Source organism: Carcharhinus amblyrhynchos, chromosome 3 (genome assembly GCF_965287045.1).
Source record: "Carcharhinus amblyrhynchos chromosome 3, sCarAmb.v2.hapA, whole genome shotgun sequence".
Classification (NCBI taxonomy): Eukaryota; Metazoa; Chordata; class Chondrichthyes; order Carcharhiniformes; family Carcharhinidae; genus Carcharhinus; species Carcharhinus amblyrhynchos.
Genome location: NC_137326.1, coordinates 64,559,329 through 64,574,616, shown reverse-complemented (window position 1 = coordinate 64,574,616; position 15,288 = coordinate 64,559,329). Strand labels below are relative to the sequence as shown.

Sequence of the window (15,288 nt, the reverse complement as noted above, 5' to 3'; positions counted from 1 at the left end):
TCTGGATCATTTATGAAAATGACAAACAGCAAGGGACCTAGAACAGATCCCTGGGGCACTCCACTGGTGACCAACCTCCATGCAGAAGAAGACCCATCCACAACCACTCTCTGCCTTCTGCAGGCAAGCCAGTTCTGGATCCACAAGGCCAAAGCCCCCTGGATCCCATGCCCTCTCGCCTTCTCAAGAAGTCTTGCATGGGGGACCTTATCAAATGCCTTGCTGAAGTCCATGTAAACCACTTCTACCGCTCTTTCTTCGTCAATGTGCTCAGTCACATTCTCAAAGAACTCAACTAGGCTCGTAAGGCACGATCTGCCCTTGACAAAACCATGTTGACTATTTCTGATCATTCTAAACTTCTCCAAATGCTCATAAATCTTGTCCCTCAGAAGCCTCTCCATCAACTTACCAACCACTGAGGTCAGACTCACTGGTTGGTAATCTCCCGGGCTATCCCTGTTCCCTTTCTTGAAAACAGGAACCACATCTGCAATCCTTCAAAACTTCTCCCGTCTCCATCGATGATGCAAAGATCATCGCCAGGGGCTCTGCAAATCACTTCCCTCACAGTAACCTGGGGTACATCCCATCCGGTCCTGGTGACTTATCTATCTTGATACGAGTTTAGAAGTTCTAACACATTCTCTTCCTTAACATCCACGTACTCAATCTTTTCAGACAGCCGCAAACCTGTAGCACAACCTCCCAGATCACTTTCCACCGTGAATACCAAGGCAAAGTACTCACTAAGCACCTCTGCCATTTCTTCCGGTTCCACACAGACTTTTCCCCCTTCACCTTTTATAGGTCCTATCCCTTCTCTTCTCATCCTTTTACTTTTTACATATTTGTAGAAGGCCTTGGGATTCTCCTTAATCTTACCTGCCAAGGCCTTCTCATGACCCCTTCTGGCTCTCCTAGTTTCCTTTTTAAGCTCCTTTCTACAAGCCTTATACTCCTCTAGATCCTTACCATCTCCTAGCTCTCTGAACCTTTTATACACCTTTCCTTTCTCCCTGACCAGGTTCACCACAACCTTCGTGCACCACGGTTCCCGTGCCCTACCAAAACCTCCTTGTCTCATCAGAACGTTATCGTGCAGAGCTCCAGTCAAACATTCCTTGAATATCCGCCACCTTCCTTCTGTACTTTTCCCCAACAACGCCTCCTTCCAGTTTATTTGTCCAATTATCTGCCTGATGTCTTCATATTTCCCCTTACTCCTGATCCTATCTCTTTCCAACTTGTTCCATATTTTCTTGCATTCTGCCGTTACCTCTTGTTGACAGCAGTTGAAAGATAATGCTGATAGCTCCATTCCCATTGAAAACAATGGCAATTGTAATATTGATGTGGAGATGCTGGCGTATGACTGGGTAAACACAGCAAGAAGTCTCACAACACCAGGTTACAGTCCAACAAGTTTGTTCGATAGTAAACCCACTAGCTTTCGGGGTTTGCCACTCACCTGAATTGGAATGTGGAACATATAGTAATGCAAATTGGGGTTAGCCATCTTGAACTGACAGATCAGGTAATTTTAGCCCATGTTTTAAAAATCTTGCTTTAAAAGTTTAATTCCATTTTCTGGCCACTGGATTAAAAACCATTGTTTGGCAGACAGCCCATTTTCAAAATAAGGACATTTTAGAGGATGGTAATGCGAAACATAAAACCCTATTGTGCACTAAAGGTCTAGTTGCAGGAAAATCTGGAGAATTGGTCAATAGAGATGATCAAATAACGTATGAAAATTGGAGCTGGGTTTTTTGGTGATCCACTCATGGAATATAAACCTCACTGATAAGGCCAGCTATTTATTGCCCACCCTGAATTGCTACTGAGGAGGTAGTGGCGCACTGCTGAAGTCCATGAAGTGTGGGTGTCATGGAGCGAGTTTCAGGATTCTGACCAGTGACAATGAAGGAATGGCAAAATAGCTCCAAATCAGGATGCTACATGGCTTGGAGAGAGGTTTACAGGTGGTGGTGCTTCCATACCACTACTGCACTTGTTCTTCTAGTCACAGGTTTCGAAGTTTGGTTGTCAAAGGAGCCCTGTCGTGTTGCTGCAGTGCATCTTATAATGGTACAAACTGCTGCCAGTAGTACAGGAAATGAATCTTTAAAGTGGTTGGCAAGCTGTCAATCAAGAGGCAGATCGTCCTGCATGGTGTCACGGTGTCAGTGCATTGGAACTACACTGATCCAGATATTAAGCTGCTTGGATCCAGAGGCTGTTTTTAGGGCTAGACAAACATTTTGCAATCTGCCTCAATTTAATTTTATAGGCAAATATAGGCACATCTGTGTCTCAAGAGTTAGAGTGAACAAATAGTCTATAAAACATATGGGCATGGTCTTGTTTTATGCTTTATGTTCCAGTATAGAAATGGAATATCAAAATTTAAGGTGGATTAAGAGGAATTTTACATACATAATCTAACCAGAGAACAGAAAAGCCATGAGTCGGAACTTGCTTATTTCTTTAAAAGGCAAAATATGAGATGTAATCCTATCCCTAATTCCCCTACAGAGATGGTACTGAACTGCTGTCCAGGACCTTTTCATTCAGGTGGTGATGAGCTTCCATAGTGTCATTTTGACCAACTTAACGAAGGCACCACTGTGCCTGTTGCCTTTATTCCTCTGGCAATTTAGATGGATTTTGAAGTTGTTTTCAAAGAAACTTGATGAATTTCTGCACCCTGCAGATGTTACATGCTGCAGCCTGGATGCCACAGTGGCAGTGAATGCTTATGGTGTTGGACAGGGTGTCGATCAAGTGGGGCTGCTTTGTCCTGGATGGTGTCAAGCTTACAGAGTGTTGAATGGTATTGCAAGTCAGTAGGCTAGTCACATGTCTCAGAACTCCCAGCCTCTGACCTGTTTTATGCAGCTGTTCCAGTTAAGTTCCAGGTTAGTAGTGATCCAGAGTTTGTTTATATTGGGAAATTAGATTGTAATATCTTTGAATGTCATGGAGAGAGGGTCCAACTTGCTTTCATTGGAAATTGTCATTGCTTGACACTCATTTCTTACCACTTATCAACTCTTATCAACTTATCAAGTTATCCAGATTTTGCTGCAAGCAAGCATTTCATTATCTGAGGAATTGTGATTGGATCACTGTGCAATGAACATTGCTACTTCTAAACTTAATGAAGCTGAAGGTGGTTGGGCCTAGACACTACCCTGAGGAACTCCTGCAGTGATGTCCAGAAACCAAGATAATTGACCTCCAACAACCACAACCTTTGTGTTTGCTATGTCTCCAACTAGTGAAGAGATTTTCCCCTTTAGCCACCCTCAGTCAAATACTGCTTTGAAGTCTCACCTCATCAGAAATTGAGCTTTTTTTCCCATGATCAGACCAAGGCTGTAATGAGGATTTGGATTCAGGTGGCCCCAGTGAAACCCAAACTGAGCATGCAATTGTTAAGTACCTTTTCATAGCATTGCTGATGGTACCTTCCATCACTTCACTGATTTTAACTTTCCCAACATTGACTGGGACTGCCGTAGTATTAAGAGGGTCAGATGGAAAGAAATTTGTTGTGTATTCAGGAGGAATTTCTCATTCAGTATGTGAATGGCCCGACTACAGAGGGTGCAAAACCTGACCTCCCCTTGGGAAATAAGAGAGAGAAGGTGATAGAAGGGTTAGTGAGGAATCACTTTGGGACCAGTGATAATAATTAATAATTCTATTAGTTTTAAGATAGCTACGGAGAATGATAGTTCTAGTCCAAAAGTTAAAATGCTAAACTGGGGCAAGGCCGATTTTGATGGCATCAGGCAGGAACTGTTAAAAGTTAATTGGGTGAGTCTGTGGGATGGCAAAAGGACAACTGGTAAATGGGAGGCTTTCAAAAGTGTGTTAACTAGGGTTCAGGGTAAACACATGCCTCTTAGAGTGAAGGGCAAGGCTGGCAGAAGTAGGCAACCTTGGATGAGTTGGGATATTGAGGCCGTGGTCAGGAAGGGGAGGCACATGACATGCACAGGCAAGTGGATCCCTTGAAGAGTATAAGGGATGTGGGGAACAAGATTGTTTTGGTAGATAAGGCAAAGGAGAATCCAAAGAGCTTCTACAAATACATAAAAGTACGAGTGTAACAAGGGAGAGTGTAGGACTCCTTGAGGATCAACAAGGTCATCTATGTGCGGGTCCACAAGGGATGGACAAGATCCTAAATTAATATTTCTCATCAGTATTTACTGTCGGGAAAAGCATGAATGTTAGGGAACTTGGGTAAATAAACAGTGATATCTTGAGGAGTGTACATATCACAAAGGCGGTGGTGGTGCTGGAATCTTAAAGCACATCAAGGTAAATAAATCCCCGGGACCTGAAGAAGTGTATCCCAGGATGTTGTGGGAGGCTAGGGAGGAAATTGTGGATCCCCTAGCAGAGATATCTGAATTATGGATAGCCACAGGTGCCTAAAGATTGGAGGGTGACAAATGTTGTGCCCTTGTTTAAAAAGGGCTGCAAGGAAAAGCCCGGGAACTACATGCCGGTCAGCCTCACAACTGTGGTGGATAAGTTGTTGGAAGGAATTTTGAGAGACAGGATCTACAGGAATTTAGAGATGCAAGGACTGATTAGGGACAGTCAGCATGGCTTTGAGAGTGGAAAATCATGTCTCACAAATCTGATTGAGTTTTTTTGAAGGGGTACCCAAGAAGGTAGATGGAATACACAGAATACTGTAGTGCAATTGACGTTGTCTATATGGACTTTAGCAAGGCTTTTGACAAAGTACCGCATGGTAGGTTGTTGCATGAGATTAAATCTCTCAGGATCCAGGGTGAGGTAGCTAAATGGATACAAAATCAACTTGAAGATTATGAAGGGTATAGATAAACAGTGGTAAGCTTTTTCCTAGGTTGGAAATGCACATTACGAGGGGCCACGTGCTTAGGGTGAAGGGGGCGAGATATGATTTGGATGTTAGAGGGAGGTTTTTCACGGAGGATAGTGGGGGTATGGAATGCTCTGCCAAGCAACATGGTGGACGCAGGCACGCTGGAGTTGTTTAAGAGTTACTTAGATAGGCATATGAGCGGGATGGAGATGGAGGGATATAGGGGACTGTTTTAAATAAGGTTCAGGAGCCTTGGGACATCCCTGGGAATCAACTGATTCCTATGGACCTTACAACATATTTTCTGGCTCACTTGTTTCACTTGGGGATTTCCTTGACTGTGTGTATGAGGATGTGGATGATACTGATGTTTTTCCTCTTTTAATCCACAGGTGCTTCGGTCCGCCTTGTTGTCCACCAAGGGGCATACACGCGATGGGTCATAAAGGGGCCTGCTGTTGGTTATTTCGAGAATAGCCTAGTACTTCACATTGCTAGTGTACGTTTAAGCTGGACCAGATGCTGGGCAACACGACAGCTCAATGACTATCGCTGTTTGCTGTGTAGATACATGGATTTGGGCCGTGTCTGCGGGAGTTTGCGCATTGTCCCCGTACTTGCATGGGTTTTCTCCGGGTGCTCCTGTTTCCTCCCACACCCCAAAGATGTGCTATTAGGCTGATTGGTGTAACAAATTGTCCCTAAATTAGTCTTCCCTCAATGTGCAATGCCATAATCATAGACAAGGGAGAGGGGACTCAACGTTAAAATGGCGGCGCAGGCTCGTTGGGACGAAGGGCCTGTTTCCCGCGCTGTTTTGTTCTTTGACGACAGAAGCCAGAGGGTGGTTGTGGAGGGTTGGTTTTCAAACTGGAGGCCTGTGACAAGTAATGTGCCTCAGGGATCAGTGATGGGTCCACTGTTATTTGTCATTTGTATTAATGATCCGCATGAGAATATAGGAGGCATGGTTAGTAAGTTTGCAGATGACGCCAAATTGGTGGCATAGCGGACAGTGAAGGTTATCTTGGACTGCAACGGGATCTTGATCAATTGGGCCTGTGGGCTGACAAATGGCAGATGGAGTTTAATTTAAATGCGAGGTGATGCATTTTGTTAGATCGAACCAGGGCAGGAATTACTCAGTTAATAGTAGGGTGTTGGGGAGAGTTACAGAGCAAAGAGATCTAGGGGTACACGTTCATAGCTCCTTGAAAGTGGAGTAACAGATGGACAGAGTGAAGGTGGCATTCAGCATGCTTGGCTGCATTGGTCAGGACACTCAATACAGGAGTTGAGACATCATGTTAAAGTTGTACAAGACATTGGCAAGGCCACACATGGAACACTGTGTCCAATTCTGGTCACCCTATTATAGAAAAGATATTAAACTAGAAAGAGTGCAGAAAAGATTTACTAGGATACTACAGGGATTTGATGGTTTGAGTTATAAGAGGCTAGATTGAGACCTTTTTCCTCTGGGGCGTAGGAGGCTGAGAGGTGATCTTATAGGGGTCTATAAAATAATGAGGGGCATGGATCAACTAGACAGACAATATCTTTTCTCAAAAGGTGCAGAGTCTAAAACTAGAAGGCATAGGTTTAAGGTGAGTGGGGAGAGATACAAAAGAGTCCAGAGGGACAATTTTTCCACATAGAGTGTGGTGAGTGTCAGGAACAAGCTGCCAGGAGGTAGTAGTAGAGGCATGTACAATTTTGTTTTTTCAAAAGCATTTAGACAGTTACATGGGTACAGAGGGATATGGGCCAAATGCAAGTAATTGCGACTAGCTTAGGGCTTTAAAAAAGAGGCAGCATGGACAAGTTGGGCTGAAGGGCCCGTTTCCATGCTGGAAACCTCTGACTCTATGATGGTTGACAGTAGACTAATTACAGACCAAATTGGATTTTTCCCCCTTTTTGTGGATTGGATGTAGCTAAGCAATGTTCCCACTTTGGCAGATAGCAGTATTGTAGCTGTACTAGATCAGATTTGCTAGATGCAGTTGGTGCTTCAGAAGTGTCAGCCTGGTAGCAAGCACCCTTGCCTCCAAACTGTTTGCTGTGCAGATACATGGGTTTGGGCCAGTGTCTGTGAGAGTTTGCGCATTCTCCCTGTGCTCCGGTTTCCTCCACACCCCAAAGATGTGCTATTAGGCTGATTGGAAGTAATAAATTGTCCCTAAATTAGTTTCCCTCAATGTGGATTGCCACAGGAACAATAGATAGGGGTCATGGGTGGAGGGGGGGGACTGGTAATATTAAAATGGCGGCGTGGGCTTGTTGGGCCGAAGGGCCTGTTTCCCAGGCTGTTTTTGTTCTTTGTTCAAACAGATGGTTGTGGGTTAAAGTTCCATTCCAAAATCTGAGCACCAATGCTCAGGTTGACATTCCAGCACAGTGCTGAAGAAATGCTACACTAATGTTGGTGCTGCCTTTTGGATATGCTAAACCAAGGCGCTCTTTGTCCTCTTAGATGAATGCAAACAATCCCGTGGCATTAATTTGAAGAGAAACAGGGAAGGTGACCCTTGTATCCATCAATATCGATCCCTCAAATCAAGACCACTGACACAGAATATTTGGCATTATCTAACTGCACACAGCAAACTCCCATGAACTGCAAATTGGCTATGTTTCCTACAACACAACAGTGACTATACTTCAAAACTGCTTTATTAGTTAGCAAGTGCACTGGTCCTGAAAAGCGAGATGTAACTGCAAGTCTTTTCCCTTCTTTGTTACAACCAGAATGCCTTTGAAGCCAAAACAGAAAATGCTGGTACACGACAGCAGGTATGACAAAGGGTCATCCAGACATGAAACGTTAGATCAATTGTCACCCCATAGATGCTGTCAGACCTGAGATTTTCCAGCATTTTCTGTTTTTATTTCAGATTCCAGCATCCGCAGTATTTTGCTTTTTTGTCTTGAGGTCCCTTAACCTTCACCTTATCCAATGTACTTGGCCAATTCCTGTATAGCACATGGAGCGAATCAAATTGGTTCAAAAATTGAAGACTGGCATTGGTTAAGGTGAGAACCTCAGGAAAACACCAAGATGGATCATACACTCAACACAGTTGAAGATGACCGCAAACGTTCAGCCTTTTGCGTTCCTATCTGTGCTCATTGACGAGAATGAAGATGCTTATGGTTATCGACCTCTCCCACTTAGTTATTTAACAATCCAGTACAGTTCATTTGTAGTATTGCTGGGCTTTGATTGGATCTGCTGTTTGTGGAATTGTTTGGTTTGCTCCACTACAAAGTGGATGCCTGGTCTTGTGGTGTGGCCTCAAGTTGATAACTATTTTGAGGCATGCCTGATGCTGCTTGTGCATGCTCTTTTTGCACTGTTCATTGAACCAAAGTTGGTCAGTTAACCGGACAGCGATCATAGAATCCCTATAGTGCAGGAGACGACCATTCGGCTCATTAAGTCTGCAGTGACTCAGAGCACCGTACACCCTATCACCATAACCACATGTGTTCATCCCACTAATCCCCCTAACCTACACATCTTGGGACACCAAGGGGCAATTTAGCATGATCAACCCACCTAACCCGCACATTGTTGGGCTGCGGGAGGAAATCGGAGCACCCAGAAGAAACCAATACAGACATGGGAAGAACGTGCAAACTCCAGACAGATACAAGGCTGAAACTGAACCCGGGTCCCTGGTGCTATGAAGCAGCAGTGCTAACCACTGAGCCACTAAGGCTTATGCCAGGGCCACACGGTCACAGCTTGTAGTTAATGTAGGTGATCTAGTTTTGATTTGATAGATTCAGAACAGATCTGTCCCATTTAGCATGTTGGCCTTGCTACAAAACAGCATGGAGGGTGCCTGTGTGTGAAGGCAGGACTTGATATCCAAAAGAACTGTGCAGCGGTCATTCCCATCAAAACAGTCATGGATTATTGCATCTTCACAGGCAAGGATAAGGTTGTCTTCACCCACCTTGTCTTCATGCTGGCTCAGTCTGTTGCTGCCCTTTAGAATTCAACCAATGTTGGTGATACCAAGTCACTTTTGGTAATGAGCACTGAAATCTCCCAGAGAGAATATGTGCCTACCCTTTCTTCCAAGTGATATACAACACGTAGAAGTTCAGATTCATCAGTTGAGGATAAATAGCAGTTAATATTGCCCATGTCTGACTGATGCATGAGACTCCATGGAGTCCAAAATGAATACACCACTGTGTTGCCTCCACTGGATCAATCTTGCCAGTGGGATAGGAGGTTGAGGAATGTGAAATTTTTCATGATTGAGTTTGATTATGCTGTTGCTTTAATGGTTTACAGGACAGCCTCCCTAACTTTGGCACAGGTTTCCAGACGCTATTGAGGTAGACCAAATTGGGTGTTCCTTTTGCTTTATCCAACCCCATGTAGAGGTTAAGGCTGAGTGGTTAGTAAACGATATTCTTATTATACTTATTTGTAGCCACTTAAAAAGGGATTTATGGAAACATTGCCATGGGTATGGAGTCACACATAAGCTGAGTCCGATGAGAACAGGAAGGAAGCAAGATTAAAGTGCACGTGATTGGGGAAGTGCACTGAGATGGATAGAAAACTGGTTGTCAGAGAGGAAACAAAAAGAGTAGGAATTCATGTGTACTTTTCAAATTGGCAGGCAGCAACAAATGGGATGCCACAGGGATCGGTACTGAGACCCCAGCTATTTATAATACATATTAATGATTTGGATGAGGGAACAAAATGTAACATCTCAAAAGTTTGCAGGTGATGCCAAGGTGGATGGGCAGGTGAACTGTGACGAGGATTCAGAGATCCTTCAGAATTATATGGACAGGTTGGGTGAGTGGGCAAATCAATGGCAGATGCTGTATAATTTGGATAAGTGCAAGGTTATTCACTTTGGAAGCTTAAACAAGGTAGCAGACTACTACCTGAATGGCTGTAAATTGAGAGAGAGGAGCGTGCAGCAGGACCTGGGAGTTCTTGTGTATCTGAAGTCACTGAAGAGAAGCATGCAGGTGCAGCAGGTGGTAAAGAAGGCAAATGGCGTGTTGGCCTTCATTGAGAGAGGGTTTGAGAATTGGAGCAGGAATGTGTTGCTGCAATTATATAGGACTTTGGTGAGGCCACAGAGTGTTGTGCGCTGTTTTGGTCTCCTTTTGAGGATTTTCTTGCTCGAGTGAGTGTAGCAAAGGTTTACCAGGCTGATAAAGTGGGACTGATGTACAAGGAGAGATTGACTAGGTTAGGATTGTTTTTGCTGGAGTTCAGACAAATGAGGGAGGGTCTCAGAAACTTATGAAACTCTAACACAATTAGACAGGGTAGATGCAGGGAGGATATTCCCAATGGTGGGGGAGTCCAGAACTAGGGGTCATAGTCTGAGGATTCAGGGTAGACCATTTAGAAAGGAGGTGAGACAGCATTTCTTCACCCAAAGAGTGGTGAGCCTGTGTAATTCATTACCACAGGAAGTAGTTGATGCCAAAAAATTGAATGTATTCAAGAGGCAGTCTGAGATAGCACTTGGGGTAAATGGGATCAAAGGTTATGGGGGAAAAAAAAGCAGGATTAGGCTGTTGAGTTGGGTGATCAGCCACAATCGTAATAAATGGCACAGCAGGCTCAAAGGTTCAAATGGCCTCCTCTGTTCCTATCTTGTATGTTTTCTATGTTAAAGGCCATTAATGAATAGTTAGGTTTTTGTAACAATCTGATGGCTCCATCACCACCACTATGGATACTAGATTTTTATTCCATACATGTCTGATAAACTTAAATTAACAAACTGCCACAGTGAGAACTGAATGCATACCTCTGGATTGTTAGCCCAGACTTCTGGATTACTAGTCCAATAGCATAACCATTCCACGACCATACCTTTAGATATCAATACTAAGTATAAGCAATGCTATTAATACTTTGGAGAACTATATATTGGAAAGTGGTGTTATGGAAAAATATTGGACAAAAATGGTGTTAAATACAAAATGTAGGTCTTACTTATTTGTCACCTCTACACACTTACAATTTGACGGATTTGATTCATATCAATTACTTTTTACACCAGATTTTTCTGACAATTGCATCCTTCCTACATCACAAGGTCATTGTTGCAAATTGAACAGATTGAAAACTACATGTTACACCTCAGATGAGTAAGATGCATCATAAGACTCTGGCGACAAAAATCTCATTTTTAGAGTCAAAAGATTAAATGTACTTATTATCAAAACTTTCAATAATTTGCTAATTATCAAACAATAAATCCTGTGCAACTAAATGGAATTCCATCATGATCAAAACTGGAAGAATATTATTACTTTACCTTAAGCTTGACATGAAGACCCCCTTTCGATCCCATCATAATGGCTGAACCATTTGTTGTTATCATGGCCATAGATTGTAGACAGATTTGGTGTTCAACATAGAACTTCTTTATAGATTTGTAAAGAGATAGAGCATCAGCTTTACCATCCAGATACAGCAGCTTTATAAATTTCACCTGTAGCTCAGTCTGTATAAAAAATGAACATACCCACTTACCCAAGATGGTACATATGATATTTTAAAACACAACATGCAAAAACAATGGAAAAGTTTCATTTACACCTGTTATATATGGAAATAAACCCAATGTTTATTTCCAACATTCCAAATTCATTACACTTCAATGGACCAATTTTAAGAGCTGCAAATGAATTTTGTTTGATGAAAAGCTTTGCATCTAAAGCTCAACTAAGACAGCAGTAGAACTACTACAGCTAACTCAGCAGCTACCCTCACTCAGGTACTATTTAAATACATTCAGAGCTATTACTTTGAGAAAATTGTCCAAGCTATTTTGCAATGACTAATCTGGTTCCCTAAACTCAAGGCGCTCTGGGCAGAGGTTTTAGCAGCAGTTGAGTTCTACTCCCAATATTCAGTTATTCTAAAAAGTTTGGAAAGCAATTTAGGAAATGATTTCAACTATCTACAGTAGCACAAATTATTCAGTCAATCCAGAACATAGGCAGGCTGTTATTGTGCTCAGGTATGTTAGAGGTCCACTGAAAGGTCAAAGAAAAAGGTCTTACTTGGACTTGGGTTCTAAGAAAATCCTGCTACTTGGTTGCTCTGCACTTTGAAATGGGAAGGGAAAATCTGTACATTCTAATCAAAGCAGTTCCCCTCTTCATAAAACATCGATTTCATTTACAAAGAACCATTAGTATTTCTCTCTCTCCTTGTTAAACTGATAAAATGACAAGTATCCCAGGCAGCTTCATAGGAAATGGCAAGACCTGCAAACTTCTGCCCAAGGCTTGTTCAGGAGCACAGAAAGTCATGAAACAAAACATGAAAGAGAAGGGAAAAAAAATTTACAAGTTCTTTCACTCACAGAAGAGTGAAAATAATTTGCTTTTAAAAACATTCATGTCTGATCTGTTCCGTCATTTCCCAGCCAATTGTTCATAGTTTAAATCTTAATAGGCTGAAACCTGTAAGTTATTCTTAGTTCTGCATAAATCAGGCAAAGGTGATCATATTTACATTAGTCAATCCTTCGTTCTGCAAACATATTTAATCCAAATTTAGAAAGAGACAAGTCTTCCTTTCATGTTTGCCTACAGTTTTAACTTGAATAGAAAAGCTTTAGGAATCACAACTTTAAACAAGAGACCAAGAAATGTACCATTAGTACAGGAACAATAAATTTAGGAGTGTGCTGTCAATACAGGAACACATCCTTGTCCAATAACTAAATACATTCAGTTACGTACATTGTCATGAGTGAAGGCCAGTTAATTCACTTATAAAATTGCTCAAATGACAAGTTGAACACTCAACAAGACAAAGAAATGGAACTTCAAAACAACATGGATGCGAAGCAGTCAGTATCCAAACTGGAAAAGGTTGAAGAAATTCAAAGTAACATCTAGTTGCAATTGAAGTGCAGCAGTAGAGCATGCAAGTCTTACCCAGAATCAACATCATTAGGATAGCTCCAAGTACTAGTGAGAATCTTTCAAAAAGAAAAATAGCTGACTAGCTGAAGTAATTTACCATGAGGTAGGAAAAGGTCCCCAGTTTCAAAGCTAGTACAAAAGACCTGAAAGCACAAAAGATTTCCCCCTCTTTCATGTGTATGTGCATTGTTTCTAGAATACATGCTAACATGGGATAATACCCAGGTCAAACAAAACCACATACAAAAATCCACTCTTTGGCCTCTTTTAGGTTGCTCGAGTAACACAAAGTATATTTTTAAAAAATTTAAAAACTGTGCACTATTATTTAGTGACTGCAGTTTTATATAGCAGTGGACATAGTTTGCAAACCAATTAATATATCAAATTCTGCTTGGCTATTAAATAATAAATGTAATGGCAATTATAATTGCCAGGTAATACTTTATCAGGAAGAATTGAAGGGGAAAAAGTCAAGAGGTGAGGTAAAGTACACACTTAGCAACTGAAATAATGCAAATACAATTTTGGCAGCTTCTCATCAGGACAAAGGCATGCATATCCATTTCATCAATCTCTGTCTGTTAAAATATTGTAAAGATGGAAAGGTGTAAAGATATTGTAAAGGTGTAAATATTGTAAAGATGTAAAGATGCCTTGCAGGTGCAGCAGGTGGTCAGGAAGGCGAATGGGATGCTGGCCTTCATAGCGAGGGGGATTGAATATAAAAGTAGGGAGGTCTTGCTGCAGCTGTATAGGGCATTGGTGAGGCCGCAGCTGGAGTACTGTGTGCAGTTTTGGGCGCCGCACCTGCGCAAAGATATTTTGGCCCTGGAGGGAGTGCAGAGGAGGTTTACTAGGCTGATACCGGAGTTGAGGGGATTGAGCTATGAGGAGAGGCTGAATAAACTAGGCTTGTACTCGTTAGAGTTTAGAAGAATGAGGGGAGATCTCATTGAGACGTATAAGATGATGAATGGGATGGATAGGATAGAGGTGGAGAGACTCTTCCCGCTCAAAAAAGACAGTAGGACTAGGGGGCACAGCCTCAAGATAAAGGGGAGGCGGTTTAGAACGGAGTTGAGGAGGAACTTCTTCACTCAAAGGGTGGTGAATCTCTGGAATTCTCTGCCCGTTGAAGTGGTGGAGGCTGCCTCGCTAAATATTTTTAAGAAGCGGGTTGATGGGTTCTTGATAAGAGAGGGGATTAAGGGTTATGGGGAGAGGGCGGGAAAGTGGAACTGAGCCACAACAGATCAGCCATGATCTTATTGAATGGCGGGGCAGGCTCGAAGGGCTAGATGGCCTACTCCTGCTCCTATTTCTTATGTTCTTATGTTCGTATGTAAAATTCAAACTGGAAATTGAATCCACTTAATATTCCTTGGCCTTTGCTCTTTTCTTTTTAAGAAGATTCTGACATGGACAAATGCAGTTAAGGAAAACCAACACAAATCTCTAAAGGGAAAATCATGTTTAACAAATTTGGATTTTTTTTTAAAAGAGGTAACAGAAAGAGTCAATGAAATTAATGCGTTGTACATGAACTTTCAAAAGATGTTCAATACAATGCAACACAGACTTGTGGGCAAAGTTCTAGTTCCTGGAGTAAAAAGGACAGTAGCAATACAGATACGGAGTTGGTTGAGTGATAGGAAAGAGAGAGTAAATGATTAATGGGCTACAGGAAGATTTGCAGTGGAGTTCCTGGGGTCAGCATTGGGAGCCTTGCTTTTCCTGATACATATTTACCTAGGTCTTGGTATATAGGGCACAATTTCAAAGTTTGCGGACGACACAAAAGTTGGAATCATTGTGAATTGTGAAGAGAACTGTGTAAAACTTCAAAGTGACAGACAAATTGGTGGAGTGGGTAGATAGGTGATAAATGACTGTCAATATGGAGAAACATGACATGATTTATTTTGGTGGGAAGAATATGGGGAAACACTCTAAAGGGTATAATTCTAGAGGATATGCAACAGCAGGGTGAGAGTTGCCACAGACCCAGAGTTCAATTCTGGCCTTGGGTGACTGTGGAGTTTGTACATTGTCTCAGCGTGGGACGAAACCAGAGCATCTGGAGGAAACCCATGCAGACATGGAGAACATACTAACACCAGACAAACAGTCACCCAAGGCTGAAATCAAACCCAGGTCCCTGGCGCTATGAGACAGTAATGTTAACCAATGTGCCACCCTGCTTCTGCATATTAAGTAAGCTTTAGCTTGAAGGCTGGAGCTTCAGTTCAACTCCAGTGAAATGAAAAACAAAGACAGCATTTTAGTTACAAAGTATTTCAGCAGAGGTCCAAGCTGTCTTTAAGTCTCGAGAAATACTTCGGATCTTACAGTGACATATCTACAGATAGGTTCTTGATTTGATAGTCAAAACACAAGGTTTTAGATCATGACTGAAAACTACGTACTCTTGCTCTAGCAGGGCCCCCAAGTTCCCTGCATTGTTTCCA

At 42.2% G+C, this 15,288-nt stretch overlaps 1 protein-coding gene across 5 annotated transcripts in view; it reads right to left on the bottom strand.

Moving 5' to 3' along the window:
- nckipsd (NCK interacting protein with SH3 domain) overlaps window positions 1-15,288 on the bottom strand; it is a 257,102-nt gene that overhangs the window by 201,235 nt on the left and 40,579 nt on the right. For 3 of the 5 annotated variants that reach the window (XM_080184829.1, XM_080184853.1, XM_080184836.1), the window contains one exon: window positions 11,194-11,382. The exons of the other annotated variants lie outside the window; for them this stretch is intronic. In XM_080184829.1, coding sequence (XP_080040955.1) covers window positions 11,194-11,382 — 189 coding nt within the window. The remainder of the gene's footprint in view (window positions 1-11,193; window positions 11,383-15,288) is intronic. 5 annotated transcript variants of the gene reach the window in all.